Source organism: Talpa occidentalis, unplaced genomic scaffold (genome assembly GCF_014898055.3).
Source record: "Talpa occidentalis isolate TD23 unplaced genomic scaffold, MPIMG_talOcc4v2.1 talOcc4.11, whole genome shotgun sequence".
Classification (NCBI taxonomy): Eukaryota; Metazoa; Chordata; class Mammalia; order Eulipotyphla; family Talpidae; genus Talpa; species Talpa occidentalis.
Genome location: NW_023601104.1, coordinates 8,685,911 through 8,699,786, shown reverse-complemented (window position 1 = coordinate 8,699,786; position 13,876 = coordinate 8,685,911). Strand labels below are relative to the sequence as shown.

Below are 13,876 nucleotides of genomic sequence, written 5' to 3'. Positions count from 1 at the left end.
TACCCCTCAATGCCTCACTTAAGATGTCTGGATCCCCAGTTCTCTACTTCATAGTGTAGGAAAAACCGCCTTCCTCTGCTCAGAAACTGAAGACATAAGACACTTAAAAGGAACTGTGTGAACACAGAAGTATAATACCACATGCAAATATGCCCAGAGACTACTGTTGGAGGACACCCCGCATAGTGAGCAGAAGGGCCTTGACCCAAGTCCCTAAGGCATGTGAAAACACATGCATCTCGGAGGAAAACCTCTGAGTGACAGGACTTGGTGTTGAGAGCCTGGAAAGTGACCTGCATGGAGTCAGGCTTCTACATCTCCACAGTCTGAGAATAACAAAATGGAGAGACCCTGCGCAGTGAGCAGAAGGGCCTTGACCCGAGTCCCTAAGGCATGTTAAAACACATGCATCTTGGAGGAAAACCTCTGGGTGACAGGACTTGGTGTTGAGAGCCTGGAAGTGACCTGCGTACATCTCCACAGTTTGAGAATAACAAAAATAATGAGCGAACTTTCCCAGGCTCTGGCTAGGGGGCGATAAGATTATATGCGTGAGAACTAACCACCTGGTACCCTACTGTCTGAAGTAAATAGATAATAGTAAGAAAATAGACTAATCACTCATACATGTTATCATTATATGGTATGCTTTGATGTTACACCTGCTGCAATTAAAATAGCATATAATGAGCACTAAGACAATAAAAGATTTACTGCATGCTAGACATGACAGTCCCCCATGTCTGATTTCCCTCACCATCGTGTCCCAGGTCTTGGACTCACTAGAAGTCCACAGACAACCCCTATACACACAACTCCCAAAGCTATGATTAATCCCTTCTGAAAGCTCTCTACACATCCCATTTTGTTTACCCCTCTCCTAAGAGGGAACAGTGGATCAATTCATAATTTCTGAAATGCCCGAAGACCAATTAATCTTGTAAACAGCAAAAAATAGAAAAAAAATAATTTTAAATAAAAGAATAACCACATTATTATGAATTAGCTGTTAACATAAATATAACGTTTACGAAAAATAACACCTCACCTCTCAAAGAACAACAAAAACTATACTACGTGGCACACCAAGGAGATCCATGCATTGTCAGTAGCTGGCTGAAGAGAAATGTGTGGAGGGGTGGTCAGGATGAAGCACAGACAGCAGTACTGTGGGTATATCAGGGGCCCTGGGGAGGAGAGAACAGGTGTGTGGCACAAGTGAGGCCCATAGTGGAGGAGCTAGGATGCTCTACACAGATGAGGACATCAGCAAGAAGAAAAAAAGAAAACCCTCTAATTGCACTACCAGGGGCCTCCCTGGTGGCACAGGGGGTTAAGTGTCAGCACTATGAAGGTATCCACAGCCACTACAGCACAAGTTCGATCCCCAGCCAGGGAGGTGACCCACATGGCACAGCAGACCTCTCCTGTCTTGCCCGCTGCTCCCCTCAGCAATGTATTTCGGTTGATCCACCTGGTCTGTTCCCCACTCTGTCTCTGGTGAATCCTCTTACCCCCACACCTCTGGCCTGTACCCCAGCTCTTGTTTGCATAAATAAAAAAATCTTTAAAAAAAATAAATGAAATAAAATACACTTCCCTCCCCCATCCTTTAGGACTGGTACTGACATCCTAACTGACATCCTTGTTAGACTACCAAGTCTCAGATCTGGGATCCCAAAGAGGAGGGACTCAGTGATGCCACAAACACCAGCCTGTGCCAGCTCCAACATGTTCAAAAATGCAGTTGGTCCCTTCAAAACCCCTCCCCACCTTGCTGACACAGCAACTGCTCATACCAATCTAAATACTAGTGGAAGCCAGTAGGAACTAAAAATAATAAAAACTAAATTTAAAACTTAAAGAAACCCACAATGTCACTTACTAGATAAGTAAAAGATTAAGTAGTACAACTCTCTAAGTACTGATAACTGACCCAGATTAAAAAAAGGAAAAGAACAGGGAAACTTAAAGCAGCTAAAGTGGCAGATAAAATAACACATACTTGAGACCTCAGGGGACTATCACATCACAAAGAGAACAACTCTCCAGAATCCAACCTCAAAGACGTAAAATATTATGACTTCCTACCAGACACTGAATTCAAAATAGCTAATAGATGTAAAAAGAAACTCAAAGAGGAGAAGGAGAGCTCACAAAGGCAAGTCTATACAATAGAACTCAGAAAAGCCTGTCAAGGAGATACAACAATACTCAGAACAACAAAACAATGAGCTCAGGAAAAAATTAACAAGCACAAGTAAATTGAAGCTTTAAACAATAAAAGAATTCAGCATGTGAAGAACTCAATAAATGAGACCGAGAGCACTACAGAAAGCTATGGAAAACAGAAAAGAACAAATAGAGAGATGCATCAGTAAGCTCAGTCATCTACAATTGGAAAAGAGAAATTTTTTTTTTAATGTAATGAAGGAAAGCTACAAAAACTATCTGCCTCCATTAGGAAAAGCAACATAAAGATAATGAGTAACCAGAAGAGGGGGAGAGAGAAAAGGGAACAGAAAACTTATTCAGAGAAATAAGAGATAAAAAGCTCCCAAAGCTGGGAAAGGAACTCAATATCTAAGTCCAAGAAGCTAAAAGAACATCTGGTTATGCAGAGACCTACACCAAGACGCATAGCAAATGGAACTACCAAGAGTTTAAGACAAAGAAAGAACATTAAAAACAACCATAGGAATAAAAGCAAATAACTTGTAAAGGTACTCCCACCAGGTTTTCATCAGTCTTCTGAGAAGAAATTCTACAGGTAAGGACAGTGGAATGACACATGCAAAATATTCAAAGATAAAACCTTCCAGCCAGTAATACTATATCCTGCAATACTCTTTAAGACATGAAGGAAAAATGAAGGTTTTCCCAGACAAATAAAAGCTAAAATGATTTCCCAACTCTCAACCACTCTTATAAAATGTTTAAAGGATTTCTTCTATCTAAATTTATTTTTTTAAGATTTATTTATTTATGCATACAGAGCTGGGCACAAGCCAGAGATGTGGGGGTGGGAGGGATGGTGTGAGGATTCAACAGAGACAGACTGGGGAACAAATCAGGCAGACTGACTGAAATACACTGCTAAGGGGAGCAGTGGGCGAGTCAGGAGAGGTCTGCTGTGCCAGGTGGGTCACCTGACTGGCCAGGGATGGAACTCGTGCTGCAGTGGCTGTGGATAGCTTCATAGCGCTGCATCTTAACCCCTTGAGCCACCAGGGAGGCTCTATCTAAATTTAAAAAAAAAAAATTAAACCAGGAAATAGAACGAGAAAACACAAGACAGAATGACAATAGAAAGCCTCATATATTAATAATCACTGTAAATGTAAATGGGCTGAATTCACTAATCAAAAGTCACAGAGGGGTGGGATGAAGTTAAAAAAAAAACTATATCCTTATACAAAGAAACTCACTTAAGCTATAAAGACAAACACAGATATAAAGTGTAGGGAGAGAAACTAGTACTACAAGTCACTGAAATTTTCTTTTCATGAAAATTTTTTAAAGACAGGAATGACCGATAATAAATAAAATGGACTTCAAGCCAAACAGGGCAGCATGAGACAAAGATGAACATGACATACTGATAAAGGGATCAAAACAACAGAAAGACATAATGATAATTAACATAAATGCCCCTAACATAGCAGCCCTAGTATATAAAGCAAATGTTAACATCTAAATGGGTTGAGCTCAACATTCTACTTACAGGAGTGCACAGATCAACCAGGCAGAAAACCAAAAAAGAAACCACAGCCTGAAGTGACAAAAGAGATGGACTCATTGCATACTTAGAGAGCACTCTACCCAGAACAGCAGAAAACAGTTTTTCTTTTTTTTTTTTAAACTTATCTAACTTTCTTTTTACACAGTTTTTTTTTTTTTTAATAGAGGCATGTTTTATTTGTTTATTTATTTGTTCGTTTGTTTTGTTTATACAAGCACTGGGCACAGTCAGAAGCACGGGAGGGCGAGAGAACTCACCAGAGCCAGAGCGGGGAGCAGAGCAGGCAGAAGGACCGAGGCACACTGCTGAGGGGAGCAGCGGGCGGCAGGAGAGGTCCGCGCGCCATGTGGGACCCCCCCTCCAGTGGCCGGGGAGCAGCCGGGGATCAAACCGGCGCCACAGAGGCCGCAGGCAGCTTCGCAACCCAGCGCTCAACAACTGCGCCACCGGGGAGGCCCAGAAAACAGTTTTTCTTCAAGGGTTCAAAGAACATTCTCAAAAGCAGACATATGTTAGGACATAAAACAAATCTCCATAAATTTGTAAAGACTAAAATCATATCCAGCACTTTTTTCAGATCTTAATGGTATAAAAAAAAACTAAAAGAGAGAAGGACTAAATGACAAATCTCTGGAGAACAAACAACATTCTATGAAAAACCATTAAGTCAGTCAGGAACTCAAAGGTGAAATCAAATATCACCCAGAAAAGAATGGAAATGAAGACAGGACTAATTATAACCTATGAAACAGAACAAAAGCAATACTAAGAGAGAAAGTCACAGAAGTATAGGAAAGAAAACCGCATATGGAAAATAAAAGCTTACACCTAAACAAACTGGAAAAAGTAGAAAAAGCAAGACCAAAAGTGAGTAGGAAGAAGGAAATTATAAAAATTAAAGTAAATTACTAAGCAGCTAAGGCTCAAAAAGAAAGATCAATGAAACCAACTGGTGGTTCCTTAAAAAGATTAACAAAATAAGCAAGCTTTTAGTCAGATATACAAAGAATAGCCAGACAACAAAAATATAATCACAACTGAAGGAAGAGAAGTTACAACAGATACCATAGAAACATAAAGGATCATAAGAGAGTATTATGAACAATTTATGGCAATAAATTGGGCAATGTTAAGAAATGAAAAAATTCTTAGAAACATATAACATTCCAAAACTCACTTAGGAAGAAAAAGAAAACTTGAACAGAATCATCCTGAGCCAGGAAATTGAAACAGTGATCCAAAACATCCCCAGAAACAAAAGAACAGCACCACACTTCATTAGTGAATTCTACTCAAACTTTCAAAGAAGAATTAATACTTCTGGGCCTCCCCGGTGGCGCAGCAGTTGAGCGCTGGGTTGCGAAGCTGCCTGCAGCCTCTGCAGCGCCAGTTCGATCCCCGGCTGCTCCCCGGCCACCGGAGGAGGGTCCCACATGGCGCGCGGACCTCTCCTGCCGCCCACTGCTCCCCTCAGCAGTGTACTTCGGTCCTCCTGCCTGCTCTGCTCCCCGCTCTGGCTCTGGTGAATTCTCTCACCCTCCTGCGCTTCTGACTGTACCCAGTGCATGTATAAAAAACAAACAAACAAACAAACAAATAAATGAAAAAACATGCCTCTATTAAAAAAAAAAAAGAATTAATACTTCTCCTTCTCAAGTTTATCCACAAAATTGAAAAGGAGGGAAAATTTCCCAGCACAGTCTATGAAGTCAATATTACCCTGATTCCATAAGCAGACAAGGACATCAAAAAAGAAAAAAAAAACCTATAGACCAATCTCTGATAAACAGATGTGAAAATCCTCAACAAAACACTAGCAAGCCAAATTCAACAATACATTAAAAGAATCAGATATAAGCAAGTGGGATTTAGTTCAGGGATGCAAAGATGGCTCAATATATGTAAGTCAATATCACAGGAATCATGTGATTATCTCTAAACACAGACAATACATTGAACAAGACATAATATTCTTTATGATAAAAGCCCTCAACAATATGGGGATAGAAGGAACCTCAACATAATAAGGTCAATATATGATAAACCCACAGTCAATGGAGGGGCACGGGATGAAAGGTTTTCCTCTAAGATCAAGAACAAGATAAGACTGCCCACTCTCACCACTGCTATACAACATAGTGTTGTGTAGTGTTGGGAATCCTAGCAAAAACAAACTGACAAGGATACAAAAGTTATCCAAATAGGAAATGAATGAGTAAAACTATTACTATTTGCAGAGATATTATAATATAATATTAAATAATCCCAATGGCTCCAGTGAAAGATATTAGAAATAATAAACAGAGTAAGGTGGAAGGTTATAAATAAATATACAAAAATTGGTTGTTTGTAGCACAAATAATGAACTAGCAAAAAGAGAAACCAGGCAAATAATCCAATTTATAATCGCAGCATAAAGAATTAATTACCTTGGAATAAATTTAACTTATTGCTTGATAGCTCATAAAGAAGGTATGCCCCTTTTTCTATTATTTCTACTTAGCTTATAGGAACATGTCATAATAATATTTTAACATCTGTAATTATCATTACCCAATCACCTAATGAGTACCCTACCTGAACATTCAGGGACTGTCTGATGTTGAACCATGTTCGGATTTTCATCTGACCCCTCTTCAACCAATTTTGTTTTCTCATAATAGTTTTCCTCTTTGTCATCATTTCTGTTTCTACAGTCTTCTGCATTACTGATTTCCGAGTGGCCTTCTTTACTAGAGCTCATCTTGATTGTAGTATCAACCTAAAAATTATTTCCAAAGACAGAGTTTTTTTTTAAAAAAAACTTTTTTTTAACACAACAAAACAAAACAAAACAAAAATAAACAGACAACCATAAATCTGAGACATTCTGCAGGGGAGCAGGAGGAAAAGGGTTCAAAATGAGGGCGGGAACAGAACAAGGGACTATGGTGACGGTGCACAGGTGAATTGGTGGTGGGAATTCTATGAGGGAGGACTACATCTAAGAAAAGCAAGCAAACACTGTAAAAAAAAAAAAAAGGACCAATTATGTAATATATAAATAAATAATTTTTTAAATAAAGTGTTTTTTTAAAAACTAAGTTTTAGATTATTTTAACACTAATGGGAATATTGATGGGGTTTGCATATACACACGTATATACGAACAACTAGGTATTTTAGAAATATATACTTATTTTAAATGTAACTTAATTGTAGTATTAGATTTATTTTTTTATTTATATATTTATTTTTTACATCATTGTTTACTTTTGTACAATGTTTGATTTCTCCTCTCAGGTGTAGGCCCCATGAAATTCCCACCACCAAGCACCCTGGATGCATTCACCAGTCTTTGGTGCTCTTCCTGCCCGTTTTGATTCCTCCACCCCCCACACACCATCCCCCCCACCGCTGAATGTCTCCTACTTATGCTTTGCCTACTAGTTTTATCTTTTTCTTGTCCTGATCCCTTGTTTGTTTGCCCTATATTCTTCCTATAAGTGAAACCATCTGATTTTTTCTTTTTCCTTCTGACATATTTCACTGAGCATAATCCCTGCCAGCTCCATCTAGATTGCCACAAATAGCATGACTTTATCTTTTTTGATCACAGAGTAGTACTCCACTGTATACATACCGCATCTTCATGATCCAGTCATCTGTTTAGGGACATTTAGATTGTTTCCATATCTTAGCTGTGTAAATAATGCTGCAATAAACATAGGAGTGGAGGTTTCCTTTAGAATTAATGTTTCTGTGTCCTTTGGGTAGATTCCTAAGAGTAGAATTGCTGGGTCATACAGTAAATCCATTTTTAGTAGTTTGAGTGTCCTCCACACAGCTTTCCTTAGTGGTTGGTCTCCAGAGCTCCCCATCCCACCAGCTGTCAACTATCTTCCTCATCCTATTGACCACCAGCCACTCTATGCTGAACCCCCCCTTCTGTACCCTGTGGTTTAAATGTACCATTTCCTTTACTCTTCATTCTCAATGCCAAATCCCACCTCCATTTTTTTCATTGTTCCGTGTCTCCCACTCCCTATCTCTATTGTTAATCCCAGGAATGTTAAAGACCCTTTAAAAACCCTCACTAACAATCCCATTACAACCACTGACTCTTTCAAGAAAAACATCCATAAGCAACAATAAACCAAATTTTCAGAATGAGAAATACTACTACAGCAATTTTATTTAATGCTAGTTTTTTAAACTCATTTCATTCCCACAACATGACTTGTAGGTGGATAGTACTATTACCCCTTTGAACAACAGATAAGGAAACTAGCACAAAATTGAAGAAATTGACTTGAATTTACCAAAAATATCCTAATTTGAACCCATGACTACAGTTTAGGCTTATAATCACTATGCCTAGGACCAAAGAAGCTAAAATTGGTTTTAGATTCCTGTTTGGATTATAAGAAAAATTGAGTAAGTCAAAACTACTTAGAAGAGCATAGAGGGTCACAATGACATTAAGGAAATTGCCGTGGAGAGTAGTTTAAAAGAACCTGGTGAATAGTGCTGCTATAAACATCGGGGTGCAGGTGTTCTTTGGAATTGATGTTTCTGTGTCCTTTGGGTAAATACACAGCCCAAATGCCCAAAAATAGATAACGGGATCAAGAAGATGTGGTACATATACACCATGGAATATTACTCAGCATTCAAAAAAGATAAACAACATGCAATTTGCAGCAACATGGGTGGCGCTGGAAGGGATCATGCTCAGTGAAATAAGCCAGAAAGAAAAAGAAAAATACCGGATGGTCTCACTCATAGCAGGAATCTAGAAAACTTAAATAAGGGACCAGGAAAATGAATAACTATAAGAAAGTGAAAATCAAAATCAACGAAAAACTATGAACCAGAGACACTCTATGGGGGGTGGGGGACGGGAGGGGAGGGATTGGGGTCAGAATGGGGGGGTTGCAATTGTATGGGGGAATATAAAAATAAAATTTATTATTTAAAATAAATAAATAAATAAATAGATAGATATTTAAAAAAAAAAAAAAAAACCTGGTGAATCCTTAAATCGACTCACCTAGTTGGGGGAATATGCTAAATTCAGAGAGCTTTGGGCCTGGATTTTAACACACAGGAAGGTAGGAGATGAATCATGGGGCCCATGTAATACAATGGGGAAAAAACCCTCTGTGGCTCCGTAAAGATGGAGCCCTCAAATACATACTCTACCTTGAGAAGGTAGGCAATAGAAACACCATCTATCTAAGAGCAAAAGGTAAGAGTAAAAACCATGTCTGGGTTGTGAGTGGGAAAAGTCCTGAGAATTCACAATCATGGGATCATATTTCATGTGGATTTGGGCTCCAATTTGTATTATTGGAGTATTATAAGTAATCTAAGCATATGGGATGTCTAAATTTAAAAAATGAGGGGGGAAAGTAATACCTCCGAGGCATCTGGTAGAAGCAAACACAAAACCTGCTCTAGAAAACAGTTTCAAATCAGGCTCCATAAAATTCCCAATAGTAAATCTTCCATTTCATAAGTTCAAAAGCCATGACAATATGACCAACAATAAGCAACAATTAGTCCACACAATATTTTTTAATTAAGATAATTAAAAATTTGATAGAGATAATCCCATAGTTTAATGGTATAAAAAAATCAAGAAATATGAAAAAATCAAGATATGGTAAAAAACAGATTAATTTAAAAATAAACTACTAGAAATTAAAAATATATCATTAAATTTTTAATTCAACAAAGAATAGATTTAATATAGTTTAGGAAATAACTCAAAAATTAGAAAGTGTATTTTTAAAAGTCACCTAAATGACCCACACAGAAATGAAAAATAGAAAATATTAAAAATAAGACAGAGACATGAGGATGGGGTAAAGTTTCAGCAGTCATGAAATATGAATTCCAAAGTAATGGAATAGAAAAAAGATGCAATTTGAAACATGAAAACAAAATGACTGAGAATTTTTCAAAATAAACCACACACAAATCTTTAAGGAAGTTCTAATCTCCAGAAAGAAAAATAATAAATCCACACCTAGCTAATTAATAGTAGGTACCTAAAACACAACGACAAAAAAGTTAAAGGAAGCAAGAAAAATACCTAAGCTAGGCGACCATATTGGTACACTGAGCTTACAAAAGCCAGATTCTCACTGGCAATGAGAAGCCACAAGTCCTAAAGGTAAAACAAAAACTGTAAAACTTTTAGAAGAAAATCTTTGAGACACTAAGTTAGCGAAGGATTTCCTGTTTACAACAAAAAAAGCACAATCCTCAAAAGAAAAATTTTGATAAACGGCACTTAAAAATTTAAATGTTTGCTCTTCCCAAGACACAGCTTTGAGAATGCAAAGTCAAACTACAGATTGGGACAAATTCTTTACAAATTACACATGTGATCAAAAGACTATCTAGAAAACAAAGAACTCTCAAAAGTCAACAGAAATTAAAATATATCATTAAACTACCATAATTTCAAATTAAACTACCTAATTTTCAAATTAGGCAGAAAACTGAACAGGTACTTTTCAAAGAAGAAGATGTGGCACATGAAAACATATGTAATATTATTGGTCACGGGGAAATGCAAGTGAAAATCACAGGTACAGTGGACCTAGCAGAATGTTGTTTTTTAACTGACATCATCATCTGCTGCTGAGGATGTAAAGCAAATGCAACTGTCAAACATTTCTGGTGGTAACAGAAAACATTTGACAGTTTCTTACAAACATACTCTACTATACAACCCAGAGATCCCACTTCCAGGTACTTCCCCAAGAAAAATAAAAATTTAAAAAACAAAATACAAAACACCTCAGGGTACAAATATTTACAGCAGTTTTATTCATAACCACCGAAACCTGCAAAAACCACCAAACGTCTCTTGCAGCTAAGGTTTTGGATACATGTTAGAATTATCCAAGCAGATGCATGTGTACAAGATTTAGACACAGAAGAGAGGAGGGAGCCATCTTCCTACGCTCCTGGGAGGAAAGTAGCAATAAGGATCGAAGGCAGTCACCCGTGCATGTCTAGTCACCAGCTTTGTGTCCTGAAAAACTTGTGGCAATGTAAGAAACAGCAGCAGCAACCACTGCTCCCTGGATTGCAGTCATGGTGGAGAGACCTGGGAACCATAACCCAGGGGACATCTCCTTCCATGACCTCCTTTTCTGCTTTCCTTTAATCTTGAGGAACTGAATTCTTGTTTTCAGTCACTTTCTGCTTAAAATGCCTATAATGCTTCCTATTTCCTGCACGAAATCATGGTAGACAAAATCTCTAAGCGTTTCTGAATGCAGCACCTAGTATATAAATTAAAAGAATAGACAAATCTGTATTCATCAATTTGTAAAGATTTTTTTTTTTCACCATAAGGTTCAACATGTTTGTTCCCTATCATAGATTTGGGATGGCGGGGGAGTGAAGTTTAAACATATTAGAGGAAAAAAAATGTGTGCTAAATAAAGAGAAGTCATGGCCAGAAATGTATCTACGAAACACATCCCACGTGGCCTTTACCAAAACTACATTTTTTTAATTATTTAATCTTTTTTACAGGAGTCAATGGTGCATACATAGTAGGTGATAGAATACGAAACTTTCTTGTGGGAAAAGAGTTAACAAATGGCCTTTAACAAAGTACAATTCTGAAAAAATAAGGCACGCGCGCACACACACACACACACACACACAAAGGAAACAGTATTTTCATGTTAATCTAAATTCCAAGAAATCTCTGAGTGCTCCTAGAACACGTCCTCTAAACAGGAAACTGAAAACAGGATTTTTACAACAGCCTTGGTTTATTACTGAACGGTCAGGAGGAGTTTAAACCATTTCTCAATGACAATGTACCTTGAAGGACCCAGGTTCCGGGGAGAGCACCTCCAAAGATGCAGTTGAACCTCGACTCCCAAGACGTGTCCTTGAACTTGAGGCTGGTTTTGAAATTCCATCTAAACTGCCCTTGATAATATCCATTGATGTCCTGAATTTTTTAAAAAAATGAAAGCAAGTTATGAGCCACATGTTTAGATGTGTCATTAGTGTTATACACAATAAACTCTCCTCTGCAAGGAAGTTGTTGCTACCAAAGTCACATCACCTTAATTGTATCAACAGATATCTTGTATCCATCAGTCACTAAATCTTACATCACTAGAGGTACAAAATGTGTAGCTCACTATTAGATTCTAAAAGTTGCTAAAAAGAGAAGACAGAAGTAAATGCCATCCAATGGCTTCCTGTGCCTCCAAGAAAAAACAGCTCCGGTGTCCTTGAGAAGATACTCAAAGAGCATTGCAACTCTCAACCAAGACCCATGCTTCACTGTAATCATTGCTAAGATCTCTCTACCTTCCTCTGGTTTTGCCTTCCTTGTTCCAGTTTTTCCCATCCTAGCTCACCTTCAGCCTAGGCTTCCTGCTCAGTTCTGATTTCTTCTCTCCTCCCCTGTACTGCATTTCCATGAGCACCCACCTCCGGGTTACTGCTCCTTTACTATCAACCTTCCCCTTCTAAAACTCATAATTTCAGCCTCCATGGTGGCACAATGGGTTACATCTCAGGACTATGAAGCTATCCACAGCAACTGAAGCATGAGTTCAATCCAGGCCAGGATGCTCCAAATGGTGCAGCAGACCTCTCCTGTCTTGTCCGCTGCTCCCCTCAGCAGTGTATTTCAGTAGATCTGCCTGTTCTGCTTCCCACTCCGTCTATGGTGAATCCCCTCACCCCAACACCTCTGGCCTATATCCCAGCTCTTGTATGTATAAAAAAAAAAATCTTGGGGGGGCGGAGCAACATGGCGGCGAGGGACACTGCGAGTAAGATCTCCCATTAAAAAAGTGAATAGGGAGGAAAAGCGGCAGGTCCCAGTGAGAACTGGGACACGGAAGATAAACGGGTGACGCCAGCAAACTGCCCGAAGAAGAAAGTGGCCATAAAAGAGGACTAGAAGGGAGGGAAGCGCAGAACCCTGCTCCCCTCCCCCGCCCACAGAGGCGGCACTCTCCGACCGGCAGAGAGGAGGAAAACAACAAACCAAAACAGCCAACAAGAACAAACGACGCAGCAAGCGGGACTGTGCGTGGAAAGGAACTATTGCAGCCACCACACCCCGTGAACGGGAGCTGTGGAGAACCCTGCAGGATCCGCCGCAGCGGTGAGCGAACGGCTCCGGGCGCCATTAGAGAAGAACAAAGACCCCGGGAGACTCGCACACAGCCCGGGCTGCCGGTAAGCTTGCGCGGGAAAGTGCGCTCGGATCGCGGCTGCCCAGGTCCCCGTGCCTGCGACCTAGGCTTGCGGGGAGATGCGCGGAGACCCTCACGGGGGTGAAAGTCCCTCCCTGAGTGAGCAGGAACCAGGCGCCCAGGCACGGGAGCGGGTGCAAAAGGCGCCATTCCCGCGCCACTGAACTGGGCTACAGCCCGCGTCCTGGACCTGAGGGCTTTGAACTGAGACCCGGGGCACGAAAACTCGGGGTGTGGGTTCTCCACGACGGTGGGGCACCAGGCAGACACAGCACCCCAAAGCTGTTGAGGCTTACCCTACCATTCCCGCTCTATTCCCTGTCCCACGGGGTAGGGGGAGGCGAAAAACAGCCCCCCAAGGACAATAGGAGAGATCTCTGGCGCCACCTAGCAACCAGGAAAAAAAAAATCACTAATACCCCATAGAACAGGAAATTTCTTAAGACTGCTTGAGAAGGGCAGAAGGCTTCTGGAGGACCCAGTGGCCAGCCGGGAAGTTAGCCCACGCCAGGCCCCTTCCGACCAGCAGTCTGAGCCCACAGAGGGAGCAGGCACCCACGTCCGGGGCAGACCGGGCACACAGAAGAGTGTGCCTGAGACCGGAGGTGCAGGGACTGCATCCTGCTTCGCCATTATAGAACAGGGACATTTCTTCAGTAAAAACTGCCTAAAACCATCAGAAAGCTCCCCCAGAAGCCAGAGATGGCTCCTGCAGGAGCCAGAGGGCAGCGGAGAAGTTCACCCAAGATGCCAGCCAGTCCGAGCAACACAGTGTCCCAACGCATACGACAAATTAGAAAACAGACAGTAGGGAGTAGAAGAACCACACGCACCCTAACAACACCTCAGGAAAGAAGCACACCACAAAAAGAAAACCACTCCCCAGATTGCAACGACA

At 40.3% G+C, this 13,876-nt stretch overlaps 1 protein-coding gene across 1 annotated transcript in view; it reads right to left on the bottom strand.

Moving 5' to 3' along the window:
* The window catches only part of FSIP1 (fibrous sheath interacting protein 1), a 205,938-nt gene extending 194,227 nt beyond the window's left edge, over positions 1–11,711 (bottom strand). The window contains exons 1-2 of the mRNA XM_037504133.2: positions 11,579–11,711; positions 6,320–6,503 (exon numbers count right to left, since the gene is read on the bottom strand). Coding sequence (XP_037360030.2) covers positions 6,320–6,503; positions 11,579–11,704 — 310 coding nt within the window. The 5' untranslated portion in view covers positions 11,705–11,711. The remainder of the gene's footprint in view (positions 1–6,319; positions 6,504–11,578) is intronic.
* Positions 11,712–13,876: the final 2,165 nt, after the last annotated feature.